At 45.8% G+C, this 26,973-nt stretch overlaps 3 protein-coding genes across 5 annotated transcripts in view; 2 read left to right on the plus strand and 1 right to left on the minus strand.

Annotated features, from left to right (window-relative positions):
• On the minus strand, window positions 1-9,861 carry LOC125767645 (uncharacterized). Of its 3 annotated transcripts, none has more exons than XM_049434464.1 (4): window positions 9,796-9,861; window positions 7,619-8,488; window positions 6,048-6,402; window positions 1-5,798 (listed from the first exon to the last, which is right to left on the minus strand). In XM_049434464.1, exons 3-4 carry the CDS (start codon window positions 6,100-6,102, stop codon window positions 3,367-3,369), a joined length of 2,487 nt encoding a protein of 828 aa, XP_049290421.1. In that variant the 5' UTR covers window positions 6,103-6,402; window positions 7,619-8,488; window positions 9,796-9,861; the 3' UTR covers window positions 1-3,366. The 3 variants fall into 3 exon arrangements, with proteins under 3 accessions (XP_049290421.1, XP_049290413.1, XP_049290404.1); XM_049434456.1 differs by having other exon boundaries at window positions 9,723-9,818; XM_049434447.1 differs by lacking the exon at window positions 9,796-9,861 and having other exon boundaries at window positions 7,619-9,262.
• Window positions 9,848-12,205, plus strand: LOC125767702 (adenosine receptor A2b). The gene is made up of 3 exons (XM_049434535.1): window positions 9,848-10,986; window positions 11,057-11,265; window positions 11,357-12,205. Exons 1-3 carry the CDS (start codon window positions 10,509-10,511, stop codon window positions 11,864-11,866), a joined length of 1,197 nt encoding a protein of 398 aa, XP_049290492.1. The 5' UTR covers window positions 9,848-10,508; the 3' UTR covers window positions 11,867-12,205.
• A 445-nt stretch (window positions 12,206-12,650) lies between these two features.
• Window positions 12,651-26,973, plus strand: part of LOC125761433 (uncharacterized) — a 30,866-nt gene continuing 16,543 nt past the window's right edge. Inside the window, exons 1-16 of the mRNA XM_049422561.1 lie at window positions 12,651-12,759; window positions 12,834-13,214; window positions 13,284-14,034; window positions 16,388-16,393; window positions 19,330-20,042; window positions 20,196-20,802; window positions 20,885-20,952; window positions 21,038-22,214; window positions 22,277-22,377; window positions 22,466-22,687; window positions 22,856-23,057; window positions 23,144-23,622; window positions 24,158-24,175; window positions 25,279-25,432; window positions 25,498-25,621; window positions 25,691-26,927. Of these exons, the coding sequence (XP_049278518.1) occupies window positions 12,941-13,214; window positions 13,284-14,034; window positions 16,388-16,393; window positions 19,330-20,042; window positions 20,196-20,802; window positions 20,885-20,952; window positions 21,038-22,214; window positions 22,277-22,377; window positions 22,466-22,687; window positions 22,856-23,057; window positions 23,144-23,622; window positions 24,158-24,175; window positions 25,279-25,432; window positions 25,498-25,621; window positions 25,691-26,927 (6,133 nt within the window). The 5' untranslated portion in view covers window positions 12,651-12,759; window positions 12,834-12,940. The remainder of the gene's footprint in view (window positions 12,760-12,833; window positions 13,215-13,283; window positions 14,035-16,387; window positions 16,394-19,329; window positions 20,043-20,195; window positions 20,803-20,884; window positions 20,953-21,037; window positions 22,215-22,276; window positions 22,378-22,465; window positions 22,688-22,855; window positions 23,058-23,143; window positions 23,623-24,157; window positions 24,176-25,278; window positions 25,433-25,497; window positions 25,622-25,690; window positions 26,928-26,973) is intronic.

The following is a 26,973-nucleotide window of genomic DNA, read 5'->3' on the forward strand; positions in this document are numbered from 1 at the left end:
TGTGTTTTCAATTACTCTCTCGTTTTTATTTCTTAGAAAGTACTCTAATTTTGCATGAGCATTAAAGAATATTAAATGTTTGCATTTTTTTTTTGTTTTCATTGTGTAATGCTGCTCTGAAACGATGGATTGGCTAGTACTGTGTTATAGGTGTTTACATATGAGAGTCAAGCATATGCTACAGAATGGTCACCGCCATGGTTGGCCAGCGTGCTGCTGCTGTTACTGCCACTAGGTGACGGCTAAGTCTCGGCGTACCGCTTTAGTGGCTGCCTCAAAAACAAAAAAACGCCGCAGCACTAGCATATGCTCATGGCAGCCTATCCCTATTCAGTGCAAGTATAAGGAGCGTACACGTACACAGGGCGCGATGACACGAGGCGACTACATCTCGTTGACTGGTGCAAAAATTCCGAGCGATATATGCATGCAAACGCAAGCGATTAGGGCAGCAACAGCGCCAGAAAGCGATCGCTGATTGTCCACTGCGTTTCGGCTGTTTTGCTTGATTTCTGCAAACCAAAATGTAACTAACGCCTTTCGAAATCATGCCGCTGAGCACGTCACGAGTGAGACAAAACTGGGAAGTATGACTCGTTTTATTTACAGCCTTACAATAATGTCTAATCGAACAAAAACCAAAATGAGTTTGTTGTCTCACAGCTGAGCTAATGACGAAAAATTCAAGAAAATGCTAATGCAGTTTGCTAGAGCTAACAATTTACACCAATAAAAACGGTATTGCTACCAATATATGAGCAATCCAGTCCAGCTCAATGCAAAAAAGGCAATCGAAAAAATCTACTAACTGCACTCCAAAAGAAGCATAGCAAATATAGCTGTTAAAGCATGAATAAAATTGCCAAAAAGAATAAAAAAAAACGTAGCATAACCAGTCAAAATGATTTAAATTGTTCGTATATCGCCTGCGACCGTCTGTGTGGTAGCGTGTGTGTAGAGCATCGTTGAACAAGGGGTAACTAAGTATAGTAGATTTGCTTTGCTTATCCATCTCACTAAAAACTTCGAAATCTATACACGCGTAAATTATACCCTCCTGTATGAAATCGTTCAAATAATGCATGAGTTATTTTTCTTGTGTTTTTTTTTGCTGTAGTAACCATGTTTTTTTTCCTTCTTGTTTAGTTTGTTCATTTTCGGTTTTTACTGCTTCGCGTTCATTTCGCGTTTGTTTGTTTTTTTTCTTCTGTTTTCTCTCTAATCGTCATTATGCATATACTACTAATTGTACGCTAAAATTGTTTCATTTGTTTCTCTAACTAGATTTGATTGATTTTATTCAGAAGTATCATCTTGTTGCTGTTTATCCCCTCTCTCTCTTTTTCTTTTCCTCACCTCATTTAATGATCTAGAATTATTTTGATCTACTAAATTGTAATAGGTTAACGCAATTGCCTTCAACTTAAAGTCACTGTAAGCTTATCGTTATATACCATTGTTACTTTTTTGTTTGTGTGTGTGTGTTTGTTTTCTTCGTTTATATACTTTCTTATTAGTCTGTTTGTGTGGACATGTTTTACATTCCATCTTACACATTTAACACATCTTAACTGTACCATAGTTTATTCACAACTGATACTAAATAACGCTTTTTTGGGGGGGGGAGGGGGGATGGGGGTCATGGAAAACGTGGTTGGAATCTCAGACCGAACCGTACCAAGTTTATATTACAATTTTGCTTCCGTTTTTGTTCAGTGTTTGCAGGTCGGATTACATTTTTCTTCGATTTGTTGTTTTTTTTTTGCTTCTCTTTTTTGTTAATTATTTGTGTCGAACATTTCTTCTAGTTATGTTTTTTTTTGTTGTTGTGTTGTGTTTTTAGATTAAAGTTACAATCTTCTCAACATCCTGGTATGCATTAGGGTGCATATTTTTTTTCTTTTTCTTTTTTTGTTTGTTTTGCTCACTATTTTCGTATTATGATTACCCACGATGGGATGAAAATCGTAAATGGAACCATGGTAAAACAAAACATCTAAATAGTTTTGCAGTAGTAGAACGGAAACGACTAGGCATTACGGATACGTAAATAAAGTTGTCTTATAGTAAAGTACTAAGATGCCTGGTGCCTAGTGCCATTGCAATACCAATACATCCATTGCAGCGGAACCATTGTCTTAAACGTTGATAACTAAACTACTCCACTATGGCGCAAAAATGACTGTAACTACGCTGTTCGTTGCGGTCGGGGCCTCGTTTAATTGTTGATTTAGTTTTTCTTTTACTTTTTTTCTGGAAGACCACATTTGGCTTGGCGGTCTCTTCCCCCTGTTTTCGGCTGGAATTGGGCCGACTGAGTGGTTAGCAGTGTTTTGCACCAAATCGAACTTCACTGCTGTGGCACTCCTGCGGTACGTCGTTCGGCATCGTCCGCCACACCCACTCATCTGCATTGGGCTGCACGGTGGTATGTGTGCGGGGACACTGCATGGGAGTGTTTATGATATGAATAAAAGCGACGGGCCCCCCAAGTAATATAGAGTATATAGTGCTACTGAGTAACTGTGTGGTCTTGCCATTATGTGGGTGCTGAAAAGAGGAATGTGCTTTTACGAAGCAAAAACCCACGATACGGAACATAGCTAACAACCAAGCACATGATTATCACATGGTCACACGGACTTGTAAGTAAGAATCGGCAGTAATGGTACACAAGGAGTGGTGGAGGAGGGGAAGAGGGAGTGGAGAAGGTAGTAGGCGGGAGAAAGGAGCGATATATGCAAACAGCCTTAATAACCGAGACAAACAAGCTACTAAAAGTCTCACAACGAAGCAAAGTTGCATCGTTTTTCCATTTTTGTCTAGCGGATTGCATACCTCACCGGCGCTACAAATTGTTCATGGAACGAACAACATTACTACCATTACGAGCGCTTGTGTTTTTTTAAAAGCTTGGTCGTCTCTGTTAACCAGGGTGGGGTGAAAGGCATTGGGCTATACAGGACAGTCGGTACCCTAAGCTAATGGTTCACAGACATTCTGCTACAATTCGGCAGATCGGCAAGAAATGAGCGGCACCACAAATTTTGAAGTGCTTGTCGGTGTGTAAGCGCCTACTATTATGCTTTTTTGTTGTTTTTCCTCGAAGTGCGTTTCTGGATTGCGCCTAGCGCGGAAGCGGAACAAGGTATTATTACATGGCTAACCATTTTGGTTATTTTGCAGCTAATAAAGGTGAGATTCTGTGTACGTGCTAGTTGGGTTCGGATGGCGAGGTGGTAGGAAGAAGGATGGATAAATACGTTTGTACAATTTAAGTTCGATGGTTTGGATTGGTTGCTCTGTGCGCGTCCTGCGCTCGGCCGAACCGACACCTGATCGTGGTGGCAATGCCGGGTTGGACGACTACAGTGAAACAAAATCATTACTACCGACAACGAACAGACCCCGCTGGGATGCCGCCTCCTGCACACCGTCATGCGTATCGGTCAGTGGTCCTGCCAGTGCGCCCATCGCGGCCATCGGTGCACCGGCCCCGGTTGATGAGGACGAGGATGATTCCAGCTGTTCATCGAGCCGGGTCCCATCGTCCATTGCTGGATGGTCGTCCTGCTCGACGATGGTTTCGATTTCCTGCTGTTTGATGACGAACGCGGCGACGCCGGTCGGTCCGGCCGTCGACTTCAGCTCGTCCGGCAGCGACAGCGTCGAGTTACCGCTCGCCGTGTACCGGCGGCCCATATTGTCGTACTTCAGGCAGGCCAATGGTTTCTCACACTTTATGCTGTTCGCCATGGTGGCGAGATCACCGCCGACACCGGTTAGCGTGCGTGACGCACCGGCATACTTGGACGTGGCCGGACCGGCAAACGTGGACGTACTGGTCGCTTTCATCACCTTGCTGCATTCGGCACACATGGACGGCACCGGCGACGCCGACATCTCGCACCCGGAGTCATCGCGCAGTGAGGTCGTCGCGTAATTGACAATGCCTTCCGTGAGTGGAATTTCCGTTGCCAGCAGGCTCGGCGTACAGGACAGCGGTGATCCAGCAGACGGCGGTGCACCGACGGTCGTCTTACCGCCCGCCATCAACCCTGGACCCCCGACCGCCATCACCTGGGCGGTGCCGGTACTCGAGCTCGAACCGGAACTGTGACCGGACGTGATGGAACAGCGTGGACCACCACCGACCGTAGCCGTTTTGCGTGGCAGCGTCGCATACGATGTAACGCTTACGGGCGAAATCTTTGGTGGTCCCTTCTGGTGGCGATTCGGTATATTGAGCAGATCTGGATACATGTTAACCTCCGCCCCTTCGAGCGGATCCTGCGTCACCGAGACGGAGATGTAGATGTTGCTGATCGTCGGATTCGATATCATCTGCGTGCAGAACTCGGGCGGTGGCGGAAACACGCCCACATTCAACGGGTACTCCTCGCGCTTGGACGTTGCGATCGACTCGATCGTGATCTGCACCGGCTCCATCGCAATGGTCGAATCCGTCTTGGTCGATGGCGTCACGACATCGCTCGCACTAAACTCCTGCCGTTCGTTGGTGGTAATGCTAAGGTCTAGCAGCTTCTTCTCCTGATCGTTGAAGCTAACGCTATTCTTGATGGTTTTCCGTCGGCGGCGCATACGCAGCTTGCGCTTCACCAAACACACCACCACCGACAGTGACAGCAGCCCAAAGATTGTGCCGAAAATACCCAGAATTAGCCCAAAGTACCAGAACGTTTCCGGCGTTTTGATAATCACGCGCTCCACCACCTCCGGCAGTACCAGGCTAAAGTTTTTGCTCGCCAGCCCAATCCGGTTCAGTGCGGTGCAGGTGTAGAAACCGGAGTCATTGTTCGTCACGTTCAGGATCGTTAGGTTGCTCCAGATTGTTACACTGCCATCGAACGCAACGTGCCGCTCCGTCTCGATGATTGCATTGTCCTGATCGACGTCCTTCCCATTCACGTCCCATCGGACGTTCGGTTCCGGATCACCCGACACCATACACTTGTACGTGATGTTCGTGCCAAGGTCCTCAATTTCATACTCGTCGCGAAATATCTCCACCATCGGCATGCAACCAAACTGCTCCGTCTCGAGATACTCCCAGGACAGGCCCTTGAGCGCGAACGGTCGCTGACAGATAAGACTACGCCGGTTCAGCGAGCTGTTGAGATACCAGTTGCGAAAGTCACGCAAATGGCAGTCACAGTTCCACCAGTTCTCCTCCAGTATCAGTGTTTTCAGATTCTTCATGTGATTGAACACATGGTGCGGTAGGCTTTCGAGCCGATTCTTCGACAGATCAAGAAACTCGAGCAAATCGAGATTGGAAAATGCTGTCTCCGCCACGTACCGCAGCTGGCAGCTGTGCAGATCGATGTTGCGCAGGTACGGCAACACCGGGAACTGTTCCGCCACCAGCATCTTGATCGGATTATCGTACAGGTTGATGATGCGCAACCGATTATTCCCAGCGAACGTTTGCTTGTCGAGCGTTTCAATCTCGTTCTCACTCAGATCGACCTCGACCAGTATCTTCAAGTTCTTGAACGCCTCCCGATGCAGATATTTAACGTGCGAGTGCTTCAGATGTATCTTCTGCAGGTTTACCAACCCGAGCGAGGTGAACTCTTCCCGGTTTAGGTACGGTATGTTGTTGTCGTTCAGCACCAGCACCTGTATCTCGGTCGAGAGGTTTGACGGTACCGCAGTAAAGTCGGCCCCATTGCAGATGGCTGACTTCTTGCCGTTCGACCATTTGCAGCTACAGTTGAGCGGGCAGCTGGCACTCCAGTCGGCGCACAGTGCCGATGACAGCAGACAAAACAGTACTGCAAAACGAAACACACAGATAGCAAAAAAGGCCAAGGTAAGGAAGAGGAGGAACGTTATTGGAAATGGGCACCGACACACACATCGGGCACAGATGCCCAATATCGGCTCCAGTATCTCCGGTGTCACCGTCGACTGGGACCCAACAAAAAAAAACAAGTCATACCAAGCGATATCGAATGCACGCATACACAACAACCAAAAGAAGAAAAAAAGAAAATGGAGGAAAGAAACGAGTAAACACTTACCTGTGAAGTAGAGCTGTATCATTTTCAGTGGCTTTGCGCGCTGCACCAATACCATGGCATAATTGTTATCCCGCGTTCCCCCCGCCCAAAAAGTACGTTTCTCGCTACTGTTTCGCGCTACAGCTGCCTCTGCCCGTTGTAGCGCAGGATGCGCTGTGCAACTGGATCCGGTCGCGCTTCCCAACACCTCTCGCCCTCTTGATGCGTATTTATAGGTAAAGCCGGGGGGGCCTTTCGGTAAGGGCTGATTTATAAATAGCCCATCGCAATGCTGTGGCGCTGCCAAAGGCTGCCAGTAAAGAATCTTCCCGACGTTTGGTGGATTGGTTTGGCAAAATGTCGAGCACCAATTATCCTGGAGGATTGGAGAAGAAAAACAACATAACAACAGCCATACCTCGTTGCGGCTAACCGTTTTTCGTTCGCAAATATCAGTGTACGGGTGACGTGGGTGGGTTGGGGGACTGGGACAGGTGAGTGCTGGAACAAAAACTGAAACGGAAGCCGGAAATCTATAGCGCACGGATGGTACGGAGCGCAATGTTTATTTATTTATTCTGTCGAGGTTCCAAACAGTAAACGAGAGCACCGACCTGAATTGTGTGTTCTATGTGCAACAACGGCTTTTTTTTGCGGCAGAGGCATCGCAAAGCAAATAAGCATAGTAAACCCAAATTCAATCTTCGTTCTATACTTTTCTTTTTTTTTTGGTACATAAGGATCAAACGTCAATAGGTGGTATACGTTCGCGAGAGAAATTGGGCAGATTTAGACATTGGATGCCGTTATGCTGAATCCACCCGTTAACCTTTCTATCGCGAAAATCGCACAATAATGTATCTCCTTTTTTTCAATATCCCACATCTTATATGTGGGTGTGTATGTGTGTGTGTGTGTGTAAATAGGTTGTGCATAATATGTTCAAATGCATCGCTGGGAAAATGTTCATATCTCAGCGGAAAGGAAAATATCTATGTTGTTGTTGTTTTTTGATTCGCGCTGTATCGCGCTGTTATACTCAAACCACTAAAAAGCTAACGCGCGTTACCGCTCACTTACTGCTTTACGTACCAACACAAACCGAGAAGCGTAACTACTCCCCCCACCGCGCGTGTTATGGCTGTGGTAGTGCGAAGGTTGGAGCTTTTGCTAAGTAGCGTTTTCCTGCAGCTAATAATTTTTCATATGGAAAAGCGGATTACATCGCGGCAAGGGGCCTCCACAATTTTTTTTTTTTTGCATTCACAGCAAGGGCAACCATTAGTGGTTGAGTTGAACAACAACAACAACAAAAAAACGAAAGAAGATACACAAAAAAGAGCACCATCCGTGGATGTAATAATACTAACTTTTTCTTTTCGTTCTTTTCCACGCTAACAATATGTTTCCTGTTGGTGGAGAGAGGGGTGGGGGGGGGGGGGGGTGGTTTACACTGTGTTCGCTAAATTGATATAAGCTGTTGCCGATGAGTTTCCGAAGTGAAATTTCGAATAAATATGAACGCTCTTTCGCTCGTACTTGGCACGGATTTGGTGATTGGCCATTTTCCACGGGAAATGCAGCGTACTTACCGATTATCGCTGAACGCGTGTGTTGATCCTTACATCGGCCGTTAGTTTGCATATTTCCACGGACGGGGGGGAGGCCTATACTTTGCGCACTCGCCTACGCCATTTGATCCATTACTCTCCGAACGCCTGTCATCGATTTGCTTCTTCGCGAAAAACTTCTTCTGCAGCAGCAGCAGCGGTTGGTTGCTTGGGCCCGTTTTCGATCGGCAAAGTTTTATTTATTGATTGTGCCGTAGGGATGCAAAATGATATGCGATGCTGATTTTTTCTTCTGTTTGATTGTTTTGTACCGCGTGTCTGTGTGTGTGTGAGATCCGTCCACTAAAACCGCCTTTTTTTTGTTTTTTGGTAGGAAATTCTTAGCTCCCCTGGTAGCTAGTCACTACACACCACAGCACAGCCGACGCACTGGGTTTTGACAAAAGTCAGCGTACACTAGCGTAAATTGTCAAGCGCACAGTACACACTGTTAGTGGCTGGTATCGTTTACACTGGACCGTGTCTTCACCACGTCACGGGCGTACGATGGCCGTCGTGGAACGGGGTCATCGGGACCAGCATGAAACGCGCCATCAAAACGGCAGCACATTCGCCACCATCTTTGTGCTCAGACATTTTCTGCACCGCAGAACACTCGCTCGCTGTAATCAGGCAGTATGCAGGACACACTCACATCACAAAACACAACACACACACACGCACACATACAACGTACAATGTAGAATTGAATACGCGCAGTCCTAGATGGGTCTCTCTTCTGTTCGATTTTTTTTTCTCGTGTATGTGTGTAACACTAAATAGGACCACACCAGGGAGGCAATGCCTACCTTTCAGGCGCAACACTGCAACGAAATGTACTGCATGCAAGCACTGATTCGTGTGAAATTAGTAGTTTTTTTTCTTCTGTGTGTTGCTTCTTGCACGAACCTACTATCGTGAAACGAATCGCGACAAAACGTTCACGAGGTGTATTTGCTTGGCTGGAATATTTGGCCGAACTGATCGATTACAATACGGGGATGGGTTTTGCGTGCGGGTAGTACCCTACGCAACACGCTAGGAGCGCGAAAGAAAGGCTTCACCTTTCGCGAAGAGAGCGTCTTTTACATCTCACACAAGAGATGGTGTAGTAAACCAGTAAACCGCTTACCAGCTCAACAATGATTTTGCTCAGAGCTTTCCCCGTGTACCTTCGACAAATTTTTGGACACGAACGGTTCGAATTTGTTCAACTTTACGTAGCCTTAACGTTTTCCCCGTACACTGAATTAGAACAGCAACCAAAGGTACATCGATATTTCCACCTCGAATGTATTACCGTTTAGCGCCTCTGTCGCAGCAAATGTTGCTGTTTGCGCGGGGCAGACAGGAAGTTTGACCAGCGTGTAAAACGGTATCTTTAGTACTATTGCTCGCAACTAACTGGCAACAGTTTAAAGGATGTTACTTGGATAAGCTGAGCAGGAGCGCGAAACGTACCGGGAGAGCTAGGAAGCGAATGAGAGTAGATAGAGAACAAAAAAACAACCCTCAAACTCCCTCCCGCTGTTAGAGGAATCATTGGGGGAAAATTGTCAAAGTCTGGAGAATAGATTTCGAAGAGATATGGCGTGAGATACTTCGTACTGGCAGGAGAGCCTTTGGTGTGTGGTTTTCCCTACTCTGCGCCTTCCTCCTCCTAGGCCTCTTTCCCCTTCCTCCCCACCCACCCCATTCTTCCCGTCGATGGGTTTTCTGCATGCGGGATAGGGAATGCCGTGAGGAGGATGGACGTGAGGAGGAAGCGGCATGCGCTGTACACCATATTTTCCTTCACTTAATGGGGTGGGAAATAAACACCGTAGGAAAAATTAATTCATCTCCACCGACAGTTATCTCTCGATGCCCCGTCCTTTGCTCCACCCTTGCTCACTAGAGCAAACGCGCCCCCCCCTCCCCACCCCGCACTCTTTTCCTTACATCGAGCGTAAACCGAAGGCACCACTGGACGCCATCTTGGTCCCTTCGCGATTAGGGGGGGGCAGCCACGAATTATGGTGAATTTGCTAAATGGTAATAATGTGCGACACTTTCCGCGCGTTGGGAAAACCGGGAGAGTAATTACCTTTTTTTCCGATAAAAAAATGAGGATGGCAACAAACACAACAACAAAAAATGCCAACCCCCCACAGACCTACCGTACGACAAAACGGTGTTATATTGGGTAAATATACCTTCTAATCAACCTCGGGGGTGCAGTAACTAATACGCGGCCTGCCTTTGCGTACCTCAAAAGCGAGCATTTTTTCCGAGAGTGTGCGCATTTGCGAACCGTCTCGAGCGGGAGAAACAACGCACAGGTTGCGTGTGTGTTCTGCACAGTGTACGCCGCAAAGTTGGAGTTTTTGTGTGGTGTCTCCCCCCCATCCTTGTTTAGTGAGACTTCCTTTAGCGAAACACCGTATACCTACTGCTGTGTGCCCAGCGTGCCCGCGTGTTTGTGTGGTCGAACACTTTCTTGTGCCCTTTGTTGTGAAGGATCCACACAGTGCCTGTTGTGCAGACTGCTTCTGTGCATGAATTGCGGTGCGCGTAAATACATATGTATATACGCGATACTTCCGGTCGCTAGCCTGGTGCGAGATAAGGGCAGACGAGCAGCACGAGATATTGACTATGGTGAACTCTGTGGACATCCTGTCTATATTGATCTTCCGTTCTAGACGGCTTGAGTTCAACACGCACTTTACGAACCGTGCATCCGCACGCAACTTCGTTTAATCTTCCTGGTGGTGTATGCAGTTTCTTGAGGTCTGACGACGATCCATCCATTACTAAAGGGAGCTAAAGTTTTGGGCCGTAGATCAGGTCTCATCAAGAAGGGTTGCCTACCATTCACAAGCAATTGCCGATGTGTTTGATGATCCCGATGTCTAATGAAACTTGCCCACGGGCGAATCAATCCGACTTGGGTGACGGTTGGAATAACGACTCCACTCTCTTGCCCGTCGAAGAACCCAACAGTGAGGTAAGGCTTAATGTGCCGTACGCACTGTTGGAGGCATCCGTTGCCCTAATGGCAATATTTGGCAATACCTTGGTGATTCTGGCTTTCAAAACCGAGCGACGATTGCGAAGGCGAACCAATTTTTACATCGTATCACTTGCGTCGGCCGATCTGCTGGTCGGCACATTGGGCATTCCGTTTGCCATTCTTGCCTCCATAGGCATTCCCAGGAATTTGCATGCGTGTCTGTTCACCATCTCGCTGCTGGTGGTGTTGTGTACGATCTCCATCTTCTGTCTGGTAGCCGTGTCGATCGATCGGTACTGGGCGATCTTGCATCCGCTAGCCTACTCACGCAACATGCGCACTAAAACGACACTCTGTAAGTTCCGCTTTCCGTGCAACATCGTGCTCTAAGATCTATGGAAAAGTGTCTATTTGCATCGTTTCAGATATTATAAGCATGTGTTGGCTCGTTGGTTCCATTATCGGGTTTCTGCCGTTGTTTGGGTGGCACGAAGATCCAACCGAGGATGCTTGCCTTTTTGTGAAGGTGATGAACTACGACTATCTTGTCTTTCTGTACCTTGTGACAATCATCATACCTGCCGTACTGTTGCTAGCGTTCTACATGCATATTTATCGAGTCATTGTAAAACAGGTAAGGAACTGTAACGCTTACTCGCTTCGTTCGCTCTAACCTTATTCTCTCTCTCTCTCTCTCTCTCTCTCTCTCCCTCTCTTCACCACAGCGAAAGCAAATCCTTTCGGTAAATTCCATCGACAGTCGGTTCTCGGCTAATCTGGCTAACATAGAAGATAACAATATCACCCAGTCGATGCAGTGTAGTAAACGTCGTACTAAGAAGGACAACTACAATGGTACCATGTTGCGTGTGTTGCGTGCAGCTCAGAACCGTGAGGTAAAAGCCACACAGAACCTCTCCATCATCGTGCTGTTCTTCATGATTTGCTGGATGCCATTGCACACGATCAACTGCATCGTTGCGTTCTGCCCTCAGTGTCATATTCACGCACCTGTCATGCTGTTCGTGATAACGCTTTCCCATCTTAACTCTGCTCTGAATCCGCTGCTGTATGCGTACCATTTGAAAGATTTCCGTGCCGCACTGAAGAAACTGATCCTGTCTATCTTTGGTATTACACCTACCGTTCCGCAGCAGGCTGAGTGTGTTAATTGCATATCGACATTAGCCCAGCAGCAACAACAGCAACATCAGCAACTATTTCACGTAGCTTAAGCGTTAAACGCAAGCGTATACAGAAATGTAGCGCACGATCCTTACTCAAACTCAAGCTTGTGCCTTCCGATGTTCGCATTCCTGGTTCACGTCCCGGTAGACAGGTAGAACTTTATAGACAGAGAACGATAGATGTTACTGTAACGCACTATTAAGGACCGTTGCTTGTAGTGGCAAACAGACAAAACTTGCCCGCTATATATTCAATGTGCCTGAAACGCAGACAATCAGCTCTGAGTGTTCACTAGTAGTTTGCTAGAGCAATTTTGCATTAAAAAGATACGTATGATGATGACATATCAACAAATACATTTGTGCCTTCAATGTGCTGAACGCTGATGTGGTAGCGAAAGGAGTGGAATATTTATGTCGAGATATTTTTACCGTGAACTTTTGTACAAAACGTTTTACATTTGCTGTGGTATTTAGAAAAGATGTTTAACGGTAGATAAAATAAATAGTCAAATGTGCATAACATGTGATTAATGATTTGTATTATTGTTAGTATTCTATTAAAAAAAAACATATTTGAAATTTTTTTAAACATATTTCTGGGCTAACTAAGGTTTTTCATGTTTTGCTTACGACCCTAGAAAAATGTGATAAACACAATTTATCTGCAAAACAAACAACACTAATACGCCAACGGTGTCTTTGAAAACGAATTATAATTTTGAATTTGCACAATGCAACACGTGCACGTGCACGCTGAGTGAATTATACCAGTTATACCAGTATTTTCTCGATGTTGAAATTATGCCGTGTGAAAAAAATAACGCTTCCTTTGACAGTTGTACGTCATTCATGCTCACACTTGCTAACGTACAGCTGTCAAACGGCGCAAATACATATTTACATATCGTGCGGATAATCAACAAGATATGAACCAACTCGTGAGTAAATCGTTCGTTTTGTGTTTTGCTTGCTTTGAAGGTACAATTTGTGCATCTTTTATTATCATTTTTAGCGATACAGTGTACAAAGCTAGAGGAATTTTATCATCTACACTGAATAGAGACATTCCTTAGTGGGTTGGCAATATTCCCACAGACAGATTGACTTTTAGCAGCTGCGATGGAGAAGGTGAACCTTTTGCAGACGCTTACCGGGCATGTTGGCCGTGTCTGGAGTGCGTCTTGGCATCCGAGTGGCAACATGTTCGCCTCTTGCGGCGAGGATAAAACAATTCGCGTATGGACGAAGACGGACTCGAACCGGTGGATCGCTCAGACAGTACTCACGGATGGACATTCGCGTACCATACGCGACGTCGCATGGTCGTACTGTGGACACTATCTTGCATCGGCAAGTTTCGACACAACGGTGGCAGTTTGGGACAAAAAGTCAGGTATGTTTTTTTTTCTTTTTGTTACGCTTGAACGAACAGCGTGATAATGTTTCTACACCACTTCGACAGGGGAATTTGAATGCAATGCCACACTGGAGGGTCATGATAACGAGGTTAAAAGTGTGACCTGGTCCAGGTCGGGAAACTTGCTGGCAACCTGCAGCCGGGACAAGTCGGTCTGGATCTGGGAGATACACAATGCGCCGGACCAGGAGGACGAGTATGAGTGTGTTGCGGTGCTGAATGGGCACACGCAGGACGTGAAAAAGGTATGTTGGCATCCGCAGGAAGATTTGCTGGCATCCGCCAGTTACGACAACTCGATACGGATGTACCGTCAGGACACGGTGGACAACGAGTGGGAAATGCTCGAACCGATGGAATCGCACAGCTCAACCGTATGGAGCATATCGTTCGATGCGACCGGCAAACGTTTGGCGTCCTGCAGCGAGGACAAGACGGTCAAGATCTGGCAGCAGTATGGGCCGGACAATACGCTCGGCATACCGTGCCCGGAGAAGGGTTCGGTGTGGAAGTGTGTGTGCACCCTCGCTGGGTTCCATTCGCGCAGCGTGTACGATATCGACTGGTGTAAACAGACGGGCCTGCTAGCGACTGCTTGTGGCGATGATTTGATAAGAATATTTAAGGAGGCAGCCGATTCCGACCCGAACGAACCCACGTTCGAGCTGGTGGTAACGATTGAAGCACACAGCCAGGATGCGAACAAAGTTGCCTGGCATCCCGTCACACCGGGTGTCCTGTTGACGGCGAGCGACGATGGTGAAATAAAGATATGGCAGTTTCAGGACGAGGACTAGCTCTGTGTGACGATGCATGACGATCGGCGTGATCGAAACTCGCCCGTTCAGTGTATGGATAATGGATTTATAAGTTCAAGCGTTTATAATATATTGAAATAAAAATGTTTCTAGTTTCTAATAATTTTTTTTTTGATTTTTTATTCTTTTTTTTAATTTAAAGCATTATTTGAGAGAAAAGAAACTCATTGCAACAAATTCGCATTAAAATATGTCACATTTATAAATTTTGCTGAGTTGCAGAAAAAATGAGGAAAATTTTACATTTTCTCAAACAGGGTAAGGAACTTGGTTCCTCGAATAACTTCTGGCACAGACATCTGAGGGCTTGGCCTTCCAAGAAGAAAATGTAGCCATTGGTGCCATCTATCGACCACGGGTTAAAGTTTGGCGATCCGTTGGATACCGACCGAGTTATAGGCAAAACATGGTGCAAAAATGAGGAAAATTTTACATTTTCTCAAACAGGGTAAGGAACTTGGTTCCTCGAATAACTTCTGGCACAGACATCTAAGGGCATGGCTGTCCAAGAAGAAAATGTAGCCATTGGTGCCATCTATCGACCACAAGTTAAAGATTGGCGATTCGTTGGATACCGACCGAGTTATAGGCAAAACTTGGTGCAAAAATGAGGAAAATTTTACATTTTCTCAAACAGGGTAAGGAACTTGGTTCCTCGAATAACTTCTGGCACAGACATCTAAGGGCATGGCTGTCCAAGAAGAAAATGTAGCCATTGGTGCCATCTATCGACCACAAGTTAAAGATTGGCGATTCGTTGGATACCGACCGAGTTATAGGCAAAATTTGGTGCAAAAATGAGGAAAATTTTCATTTTTTTGTTGAATTTTTTGATTTTTTTAATATTTTTCACTCTTTTTTTTATTGCAAGCATTATTAGAGTGAAAAGAAACTCATTGCAACCCATTGGCGTTAAAATAAAACAATTTAATTTTTTTTGCAAAATTTCTCAAAAAAATCGTAAGGGGTACCCCTTATGAAATTTTCGAGTGGAAAATTTTTTTGAAATTTTTTTCTGATTTTTTATTCTTTTTTTAATTTAAAGCACTATTTAAGTGAAAAGAAACTTATTGCAACAAATTCCCATCAAAATATATCACATTTCAAATTTTTGCTACATTGCTCAAAAATGAGGAAAATTTTACATTTTCTCAAACAGGGTAAGGAACTTGGTTCCTCGAATAACTTCTGGCACAGACATCTGAGGGCATGGCTGTCCAAGAAGAAAATGTAGCCATTGATGCCATCTATCGACCACAAGTTAAAGATTGGCGATTCGTTGGATACCGACCGAGTTAGGGGCAAAATTTGGTGCAAAAATGAGGAAAATTTTCATTTTTTTGTTGATTTTTTTGATTTTTTTAATATTTTTCACTCTTTTTTTTATTTCAAGCATTATTAGAGTGAAAAGAAACTCATTGCAACCCATTGGCGTTAAAATAAAACAATTTAATTTTTTTTGCAAAATTTCTCAAAAAAATCGTAAGGGGTACCCCTTATGAAATTTTCGAGTGGAAAATTTTTTTGAATTTTTTTTCTGATTTTTTATTCTTTTTTTAATTTAAAGCACTATTTGAGTGAAAAGAAACTTATTGCAACAAATTCCCATCAAAATATATCACATTTAAAATTTTTGCTACATTGCTCAAAAATGAGGAAAATTTTACATTTTCTCAAACAGGGTAAGGAACTTGGTTCCTCGAATAACTTCTGGCACAGACATCTGAGGACATGGCTGTCCAAGAAGAAAATGTAGCCATTGGTGCCATCTATCGACCACAGGTTAAAGATTGGCGATCCGTTGGATACCGACCGAGTTATAGGGAAAAGTTGGTGCAAAAATGAGGAAAATTTTCATTTTTTTTTTTTATTTTTTGATTTTTTTTTATTATTTTTCACTCTTTTTTTTATTTCAAGCATTATTAGAGTGAAAAGAAACTCATTGCAACCCATTGGCGTTAAAATAAAACAATTTAATTTTTTTTGCAAAATTTCTCAAAAAAATCGTAAGGGGTACCCCTTATGAAATTTTCGAGTGGAAAATTTTTTTGAAATTTTTTTCTGATTTTTTATCCTTTTTTTAATTTAAAGCATTATTTGAGTGAAAAGAAACTTATTGCAACAAATTTGCATTAAAATAAATCTCATTTATAAATTTTGCTGAATTACTCCAAATTTCAACTCACGTATTTACTCGTTTTGCGACTCGACTCACCACTCATGAGTGAGTAAGTGAAAAAAGAGTCACTAAAACTCCTCGTGGTGAGTGAACGAAACTCGTTCAATACAACGTTTCAACTCACTATTTCACTCTTACTCATTTTTCTCTAGTTTCAGGTATTTTAGTCATAAAGTAAATTATATTGCATTTAAACCAAAGCAAATAAGCTTCGAACGAAAGCTCCTAATGTTCAGCAAACGGACTTTTCAAAATATAACTTTTATTTCATCAAAACATCTGCTCTTTCGGACTTTACAAATGTTATTCGAAATATGATTTAAATATCCACTCAAAAGGAGCTAAAAATTGTAAACGAACTACGCCGAACGATACACACCTTTTTCCGGCTAGCATGAAACTAAGCTGACAGGCTTAGGTCACATACGAACGAACAAGACCAAAAAAAAACCCCAACAACCGTGGCAGCACTTTGCCAACCACGAACCGCTAGACAGAGGTCAGGTCGAGTTTCCCTATTTGCCGTTGTTTCCTAGCGTACGCTTACGCTAGCCTATTTGTGCGCGCTCTCTCCCATTTTTTTGGAGCCGCGTTTTTCCATTCCCCGAGACGCTGGTCCTTTGTACGCACGCCTGCCCAACACAGGGCATTAGGAGCACGAGCACATTTCTCCCAAAAACTCCCAACTTCCAGCGACGAACTTGGGTTTGCCGATCGGGGAGGGTTTTCTTTTTTTTGGTGTGTGTATAGTGAAAGTTACGTAAATTATAAGCACTTGACATTTGACGTCCGCTCGTCGGTTTCTGCTCAGCGAATGGTTGCGACTCGGCCCAGAGGGTCTGTGTGTCGAGCCTGAGAGGCGGAACAGGGGGGTTTTTTCCTTTTTCGCGGCACAGCGGTATAGTAAATTCTCCCGTTTTTCAGTCTGAGAGTATCTGCCGTGCAGTGACGATGCCTAGCTACCCCGCACAAAGGGCGAAGGAGAAACGTTCCAAAGGGATGATACAAAGCAACCTAGCATAACGTTGTGAAACGGTAGCGTAGAACGATGCCGATTGTGAAGTAACGTAGAAACGGTAGCATCCGGTAGTAAGAAAGTAGTAGGTGCGAGCGGACCAAAAACATGGACGCGGATAACAAAACCAGGAAACCAACCAACCCAACAAGAGTAGCAGTACTGCAAGCAAACAAAACACAGCAAACAAACAAAACAAACTTGAAGAAAAACGCATCTCGAAAGGGAAGCGGTGTGACACAGAGTGATCCATCCGTGAAAGCAACACACAAAATGGGAGCTGGCGTGGGGGGAAAGGAGAGGGAAGGCGGGGGGGGGGGAGTCAACGTTAATTGACTATTGATTTTTGTTGTTGTTTTGTTTTATTTATTTTTTTTTGTTTGAAAAACAACACAAAAAAAGCATAACATCATCGAAGCAGTGTCAGTGCGTGCGTGTATATGCATGTAAATATATATGTATATGCTAATTTTGCGCCATCCGAAAATTCAATGGAGACGCCTGGTTGCCAGTACCACCACTGACGCGTATGCAGTGTGTCTATGTAACAAAGAAGGAAGTTGGAGGGTTCTGTTTGGTGACAAGAAGCCTAACACGAATATGCCACTACAGCTGGTTGTGGAGGCCTAGCGCCTGGACGAGGGAGAAAAAAAATTAAAAACAGGTCGTTGTGGTCGTTGTTGAAGTTGCGTGGTGGAGAGGAGAGGTGGGGAGGAGGAGAGGGGAAGGGGTAGTGTGTGGTTGTTGGATGCAAAAACCCATCACCATCAAGGACATGGCCCACATGTGATGTGTGCAGCAGAAGAAGGCGAACAGAACGGGCCCAAGGATGTCTCCATGTGTGACAGACATGTGTGTAGAGCAATGCAGAAGCTAAGGTGTGCGTGACGGGGAAAAATGTGTGTAATTGCCTGTTGATTAATCATTCACCGTTTGGAGGTTGTTGAGCTCCACACTCTGCTTGATACTTGTAACATAATATACAAAGACACAAACACACACACACATCGAGATTGACAAAGAACCGGATGAAATTAACTGTTGGAATGTTGTTGCTGGTGCTGTGAAGTGTGAAACCTCAAGAAGAATAGGTACTTGTTTACATGGCAAGAACATCCGATTTGAAGTTGGGTTTTTGTTTCAACCTCACTTTTTTTTTGGTTAGGTTTGGTGGTGTATAGAGCTCGACCCGGGGGGGGGGGGGGGGGGGGGGGGAAAGGGGTTAGAAGGGCTTGTCAGACGAAGGTTGCCCGCGTGCCCTTGTGATATAATGCATCGGTGTCCCATTCATTGTACTGCTTTTCGGTTCACCTACACTACACTGGTGCTATGTAACCTAGCCTCATTACAATACGTTCCAATACGCGTTTGGTAATCGTGCGCCCATAAACCATAAAATCGATAGAATGCAAAACCCCGTTGTGTGCCCAAATCTAAGCGTGTGTGCTTCCGGAAGTGTTGTCGAGCGAACCGACGGAATGCGTCCAAGTGGAGCAACATCATAAAAACGCGTAATGCTTTCCAAATAAAGGAGCTTCCAGTCCGCAGAGCAGTCCGCAATCTTACTCGTATCGCAGGGGGTTTTTTTTGGTGGATAATGAATACATGTCGGTTCGGTGTTGTGAACTTTTGCAAACTCTTCACGTCACTCTTCAATGTTGGTTTAATTCTTGTTGAGCTCGCAAAACACAAACAGCGCTCCTAGTTTTGGGGAGCTTACGGCTATAACAGTGTGCATTGTCAATTCCAAGAAGGGAAGATACAAATTCTTGGAAAAAGCCTATCTGAAGGTGTATGTGTGTGTGTGTGTATGTGTGTCAGGGCTTTGACGACCTTAGAACCCAGCGTGGAGAAGAGAAAAAAAACCCCAGAATTCCTCGACTGACGCATGTAACCCACGTGGCGTACTTAGACGTGTAAGACGTGTGTTCATTTTATTCTGTGTTTTTAGAGGTCTTATTTAGGTTCCGTGCTTCGTTCGCCTAGTTCGTCCGCTTCCGTTCCGATTGTGGTGCCAGTGCAGCAGTGCCGAAGTATGTGCTGCAGCTCAGTATCGTTGGTAGTGCCAATAGTGTGAAGGAAAATGAAGAGCGTAGTTGTAACGAGAGTAGTGTTGGTGATGGTGGTGCTGCTGTTCGGACGCGGTCCTGTTCACGGTGTGAGGCCCCTGTCTGGCAACGGTGCCAGCCCGAATGGCGCCTATCCTGGCATGCAGCTGCTCAGCGAGTCCGTACACGATGAGCGGCCGGCCGTGGATGACCGCAGCCCGTTGCTGGTGCTGACGAAGGAGAGCGGACTGGCGAGAAACGCACCACCGCTGCACGATGATATGCCCGATACGAATCCGCTGAGCCTGGAAAGTTTGCTGGTGCCAAGGGACAGCTTGGTGTACCCCGAGCGGGAGGGTGATCTGAGCACCGCCGAAGAAGAGGAGGAAGAAGCGGAAGAGGATGCTATGGAGGAGGATGAGGATGATCGGGACGAGGAGGAAGCGCAGGAGGACGAGATCCGCGAGCGAGATGGGTTAGCGCGTGATGGTGAGGAGAACCGTCGCTTTCCAACATTCTACGTACGTCCAAACCACAGTGCCGGTACGAAAATGGTACCGGGCGAAGATCTGCGCCATCGTTCCAATCCTTGTGGTTCTGGCATCCTCGAACATTTGAAGTCGTCGGAGCACGTTGTACCGGTGCGGCGAAGCCCAGAGGAGGAGGACACAAACTTTTACATCGACGTTACACACGATCTGTTAGAAACGCATACCGGCATTGTACCGCGTGTTACATATCGAGGTAAGCAAGTTCTGACCTGAAGTCTGATAGATGTCTCCGTTATTGAAGTATTTCAAAAGAAAAGATAGGTTAGACGTCCATAGATTATAATAGAGAAATATGTACCGTGTCCTGGAAGATAATTATACATTGTACTTTCCCTTTTCTTTCCAGTGGAAGCAAGACGCTCGCCGGACACACAAATTCGGGATTTTTACATCGAATCTTTAATTGGTGATCCGTACAGTTTCGAGCAATCAACGGCACACCCGATCGGTCAGTTCAGCTCGCGTAGAGTAGATAATGATAATGGGCGCCAGGAGAATGGGTACAAGCAGTCACCCGGCGATGTGGATAGTATTCCTCGGAGTACCTGGATCGATGACTTGGAGATAGACTGGTTGCATCATGCGTACGCGACCCAGCAACAGCAACATCACAAGCAGCGCGTCATATTCGGCGAACCGTTTCCTGCGTACTTCGACGTAGGGAACGATCACGACTCTACACGGTCCGACGACGAGGACGATGATGACAACCTGTTGGATGAGAGTTCGTTCGAGTTCGAGGAGTCGGAAATGCGCCCGAAACGGCCCCTACACACGAGACGGTCCGGTAAGGGATGTCCGCGCAATGTCTGGAAGCATGACGGCATGCTGGAGGAGCAGGTAACCATCAACTGGTCTGTCCCGGGGACACAGACGAACGGAGCAACGTTCAATAGCTCCAGTACCAGCGCGAGTGGAGCTGCTGAAAATCAGAGTAAAACTATTTACTTTAGGTAAGTTGTGGAGGTCGAATGTGGCAGGCTATTGGACATATTTTTACGGGAAATTGAAATATGGTTGTTTGGGGTTTTTCAGAATATTATATCGTACAATGACTAGCTACGTGATCTACGAATTGATCTATACAATGGTGCTTTTACGAGGTAAGCAAAGAATTCGTCACGCTGCTCTAAATACTAGAGTCTGCATCGTACTACTTCTTCCCCTACTCCGTTTCTCTCTTTGTAGAATGTAGCTTATATCTCAGGCAATCACAAGGAAGGATCGCATCGAATAGTCTCCCAAATGGTTACCAGGACTGTAGTCTAACTTTCCCATCACGGCCAACCGCCCAACCAGATGAACTACCCGGTTTACTAGTTCAGCTGACACGACTCAATACACCGTGTCGGGGCGGAGGGTATCTTCGCTTCATGCCCGACCCGAACCAGCAACAGGGCACCAGCAACGGTGGTGAAGCTGGTGGTAACACTAACCACTTCACCAATCATGATGAGGAGCAACCGAGTGCTCGTGGTGATCATCAAACCATATCACTGTGCGGTAAGCTGGAGGAGCTGCCACCATCGGAGCGTGCGTTTCACTTTCAATCACATCATAACACCACCCTGTGGCTGCACAATTCACCACTGTTTAGCTTGCAGTACCGACTAGTGGACTACTGCTACAACATGACACTAAGGGAACAGAACGGTACGGTCCAGTTGCGGCCCGGTGACGGATCGCTCGACTGTTACTTTCGCATACATCTACCGTACGGATATCGAATAGCGTTACATCTGCTGACGAACGAATGGCAACAGGGTCGTCACACGGGAGCAGCCAACGATAGCAATGTTGCTCCCGTTCGGCAGGAAACGATTCAGCTAGGTGTGGACGAAACGGAAACTGGAAACGCACAGTTTCTCGCACCGATTCGTTGTTCGTCGGTGAATGGTATGCTCGTGGAGGTGTATGAAGACGGCGAACATCGGTGGGTGTCCTGTATCAACAGTAGCTCAGAGACGACACGCTACACGCTAACGTCCAGCGGTAACAACATCGTAGTGAAAGTAAGCAAACTACAGCAACCGATCTTCGAGCAGACAGGGATCGACGATAGCCGTAATTCTAATGATCCATTAAGCTCACCTTCGTTATCATCACCATCGTCGCCATCAGAGTCTGGAATGCGTGAAAACGGTACGGCGACACTGCTGTTCGAGTACAGGGCGAACCCGATCGAATCCATTACTTCACGTTGTGCCTTTGGTTGGATAGCAACCACTCAGTTCTGCATTGCGTCCATCGAGCGACGGCTGTCGTGGCAGGAGGCTGAAGCCGAATGCAACCGGCTCGGTGGCCATCTAATGTCAATACGCTCGAGCGAGGACCAACAACTAACCGATCAACTGCTCTTCAACAGGTATGGCAATGTTTCGCTTACTCCAAAAAAAAGTCGTTCTACCTTACCTTTCGCCCTTCTAGCCCGGCTTACAAAGATGATAATGCGTACTGGATTGGTGCGTCCGATCTCATCGTGGAGAGTGACTTCAGGTGGAATGACAAGTTTGCCTTCACATACTCGAGTACGTGTTGCAATAAAACGCTATAGCACGCATTGTTTACTACATATTGAGCTTCTAACCTTCACCAATCTGTTTCGTTTCTCTGTAGATTGGTTTCCCGGCTGGGTGCACCAGGAAAACTACAATCGGCAACCGAACGATGATGGGCTGAGTGGGCAGGATTGCGTAGAAATCCGACGCCACTTTCAGATTGCAACGAGCAGTGGGCAAACCACTCCTACTGTTAGTCCGCTCACTCTATCATACATGTGGAACGATCGGAATTGTGATGCCCGTAACTACTTCCTGTGCGAGCGAATGATGGACGAAGGTAATTCATGTGCATTGTGGAGATCTGGTTTGTTGAGGATTTCAGTGTCTGTAAGCAAAGGCAGAGTAGTGTGCAGCTAAGAACTCTATGCTTTTGATCTGCAGATAAAGATGTTTTCGTACAAATCGCAAAAGTTAATATTCTAAGACACTATGTATTTCCCCTCAGAGCTTCCAGAGCGACTTTGGAATGAGTCCGAATGCAACGTAACTGTCACGCTCAGTGTGGAACGGTCGAAGGCAACAATCTGGAGTCCGGGATTTCCCCAACAGTATCCGGACAGTGTCGACTGCTATACGCTTGTACAGGCACCGTTAGGCTATCGCGTAGTGCTGGACTTTGAGGAGATGGTATTGGAGAACGAACCAATGTAAGTACATCAGGAGCCGATCGTTCTGTTACGGCAACTGTAAGCAAATCTGAGTGACTTGTGGGTTGGTGTTGATCACTTCACAGCTGCTCCTACGACTATCTGCAACTGATCGAACCGGACGTGACAGGGTCCTATGTGCCGTCAAAGTCGGCGAAAGACTTCTCCAACACGGTATTGTTTCGCTTTCGTAACTCACGCCATAGCGGCCGTTACAACGTACAGCATCGGAGGAAAAGTACCAAAGCGGGGCAGACTTCTGCAGGCATTGGTCGCAGCGGTACAGATGGAGGTGGTGACGCAGTCAGTGACATCGAGAACAGAAGCGATATCAACTTCAACGTGCCGAGCATTGTGCTGCAACCGAGTGATGCACGGTACACGAGTAGCTTACCACTGCCGGAGCTGAGTTTGGGCAGTGTGCCCAGGAAAATCTGTGGCGATTGGAGCTCGAAACTGAAGCTGCTACGCTACGTAACGACGGGACCATCGCTTGGCTTACGTTTCGTGTCGGACTACTCGAACAACTACGGTGGTTACAAGGCGAGGATCTCGATGGAAAACGGTAAGATGGTACCAGATGGCCTAGGTCCAGCTTCTGTAGTGTATCCGTTCATTTCGATAGTGAGTTGTCCTCTAGCAGTACCTTCCTTCCGTCCTCTACTCGTCACTCTGGCAAGTAGCTCCCCTAATATTCTTTCGTTTAGTGAGCCTTCCTTTTTCACTAGGAGAGTGTTTATTTTATGCTTTACCTTTTTGGAATTTATATTTGAAACTGAACACAGCCACAATTGGTTTTACATAGCGTTTCGGTTGGTAGTTCACGGTAGCAAAAATGAAAACCACATGAAATCTGTTACTGAAGCTTACATTCATAGGCAGGAACTAACCGCAGTAGTCGTTTCGGGAGGTTGAGTCGTTTCGTCAATTATCATTTCCTTCTGATAGCAGATGTGATGTGCAATGTTTGTTTGGTTTTTTTTATAAAGAGAAAAAAATTACTAATACTACACGTAGAAGCTAGTGTCACAAAGACGCGCATACAATTTACGTACCAGTATGATACATAAACTGAAATACCTATATTCTGAAACGCTTAGGAAGGCCGAGGGCACCTGGTAAGTGCAATCTGTTCAAACGGTTTTCTGCCTGAAACTACCTAAGCTCTCTAGTTCCCGGATTGAAATTGATATAAATATTTTTTTTTACTTAATTACATCAGCCAATCTATATATATACATATCTATAGTTACAAAACCGCTTGCCTACCGTTTCATTAGTTTGCGCCAAAAAAAAAAAACGTTTCGCTCTGTGACGCCTCTTGTTTCAGCCTCGTCCAAAATCAAGTATACCGACTCGATTGCCCAATTTGCGCATTGGCATATCCTGGGTGTCGCAAAGCAGTCCACTTGGGTTACGCTTGCGGGAGAGAGGATAACGAACTTGATCTTGCGCTATGTGTTTAAGTTTTGTTATGTTGTGGATTGTTTTCGTTGTTAAAAAGGCCAAACATTTTTTTGTTTTGCAATCATTTGCACACGTGTTCACAAGGCATTTGTTAATTGTGTTTTTTTGTGATTGGAGTTGACGTAGGTCGCATTCCGCTCAATATGGATTAGGCGTTTGATGGCAAAGATGGCAGGGTACGAACCGTTTGATCTATTCCCAACTTCTGTTTTTTTTTATTGTGCAAGCGCTGCAGATGTTATGTGTTTTTTTTTTATTCCTGTAGTACGTTGTCCTTATCTGAAGCCAATGTTGTCCAGTTTTTTTTATGTTTGTTACGTTCAACGCACAAGGAATGGCTAATACGAACGATAATTAGATTGCATGTACATTGAGCGTAAAACGCCTTTCGTTAAAGTTCGCTGTTTCGACCAAATCGGAATCGGGTTATGAGATTGATTGTGTCATTCGCGTTATCGTTACCTGTTGAGTAGTGTTTGATCAATTGCTTCGAAGTTGCAGTATCGTTTGCCGTACACGTTCCAATATCCAGCTATTCCAGCAGACCATCAACAACAGATCATTGTCTACATTGGGCTATTACTTATTCGAAAGCCGAAACCACTAGAGTTGAAACATTGAAATCTATAGCGTTAGCGAAACACACATGATCCTGTTGCACGAGGTCTCTCATAACGCGCCCTCCTTTTCTTAATACTGGGGATGATGTAACGTCTGTTGCTATTCTACCTTCACGCATCAACGGGCGCGGCAGTAACATCCGAGTGTCACGACGAACGGTTTAAGGCGTACAACAACTCGTGCTATCTGATCATCTCCTACCCGGACGTGGACTGGACGACTGCTCAGCAAATCTGCCGCGGTATTGGTGCGCAACTTGCCTCCATATCGACAACGGATGAGCAGAGGTTGGAAGCAATCTTCACACATCTGTTGGTGTTTACGTGGTAACAAATATTTTCTTCACCACCAGGTTTATTACGTCAAACATTCGGAACAGTATCGACTACACGCCACGATCGCTTTACTGGGTTGGTGGAGAGATAACCGTCAATGGTAACCTCGAGTGGGTGGATGGAGTGAAGCTATTGTTTGAGGTAGTCACAACATATATGCATTCTACCAATAATTTGTTTAACTCACACAACTTTGTATCTTCGATTTAGGGCTGGTTGCCGGGTCAGCGACCAGAAAAGTCAGATACATCCAAAATACCTGCCTGTCTGGGCCTGCAGTGGAAGGTATCTCCAACGCCAATGATTTCGTCAGGCCTCCACTGGACGGCACAAAAATGTTCGATGATCGGTGGATACGTATGTAAGAAGCCCCGGCCACGGTTGGATGAAACGATGGTGAAAAACCAAACGCTTTCCGGTACGGAGGGTCACCTATTATCACCCGGCTATCCGAATCCTTATCCTGCTCAAACCGACTTCTGGATAAGGATCGTTGCACCGGAACACCGACGCATCATTATACAGTTTCAGAAGCTAGATCTTGAGCATCAGGACGAGTGTCTGTACGATTACATCAGTATTCAAAACTATCCAATACTGCCGAACGCTAGGGGAGGCTATTCGGGACCTGGTGGAGAACCGTCGACGGAGTACTTCAATGGTAATGGAAGTGCCAGCAAGTTGCGTGTCGATCATGCTGCGGTAAAAGAACACAGCCTAACACAGCTGAGAGGTTCTTCGATAGATGGGCAGAAGAATTTCCCATTACCAGAGAGTTATTCCAGTAGGGAAAATCACACTGTATCTGGTGCTAGGTTCCAGCGCCGAATCCGTTACGTTAGTAGTAGTACGGGTGCAGAGTACGGTACTGGTGATCAGGACAATACAGCAGAACGGGAGGTAGTTAATGTACATCCGGTAACGCTACTGAACGATCCCCTGTTCCAGTTCCATGAGCTTACTCCATCCTTTTTACCGTACGTGCGTTGGTGCGGTACACACGATAGCAATATGGCACGGTTTAACTTTATCTCGACGGGCAACGAGGCAATCGTGCGCTTCCATTCGGATTTCTCCATCAGTGGGACGGGCTTTTCGGCAACGTGGAGCACCGTCGATATGACCGGATGTCCGCTGCAGACCATTACCTCAAAGGAGGGTTCCATCCGGAGCCCAAACTATCCGTACTTCTTGCTGAACAACATCGATTGTACGTACGTGATACAGGCACCGTTCGGAAGGCGCGTGTGGTTGGAGTTCCTGCTAACCGACCTGACGCAAGATGCAACGCTCCTGGTAGACATTGCCGACGGTCCGTTCGAACCGTTTGCAGATGAATCGCACGTAAACGACGGTGTGTTCGTTAGCAAGGGTGAACGGTTAGTCGTGCGATTGAAGACGGGTGCCTCGCCCAAAGGAAATGGGTTCCATGCGATCTTCAAAACATGTAAGTAGTAGCAAGCGTTTGTACGAACCTTGGGTGGAGTTGTGAT

This window comes from Anopheles funestus, chromosome X (assembly GCF_943734845.2).
Source record: "Anopheles funestus chromosome X, idAnoFuneDA-416_04, whole genome shotgun sequence".
NCBI lineage: Eukaryota > Metazoa > Arthropoda > Insecta > Diptera > Culicidae > Anopheles > Anopheles funestus.

Coding starts and splice junctions, on each gene's coding strand:
- LOC125767645 (XM_049434464.1), bottom strand. CDS start 6,102: ATGGTATTGGTGCAGCGCGCAAAGCCACTGAAAATGATACAGCTCTAC. Junction 5,799..6,047: donor GATACAGCTCTACTTCACAG/GTAAGTGTTTAC, acceptor TTCGTTTTGCAG/TACTGTTTTGTCTGCTGTCA.
- LOC125767702 (XM_049434535.1), top strand. CDS start 10,509: ATGTGTTTGATGATCCCGATGTCTAATGAAACTTGCCCACGGGCGAAT. Junction 10,987..11,056: donor GCGCACTAAAACGACACTCT/GTAAGTTCCGCT, acceptor GCATCGTTTCAG/ATATTATAAGCATGTGTTGG. Junction 11,266..11,356: donor ATCGAGTCATTGTAAAACAG/GTAAGGAACTGT, acceptor TCTTCACCACAG/CGAAAGCAAATCCTTTCGGT.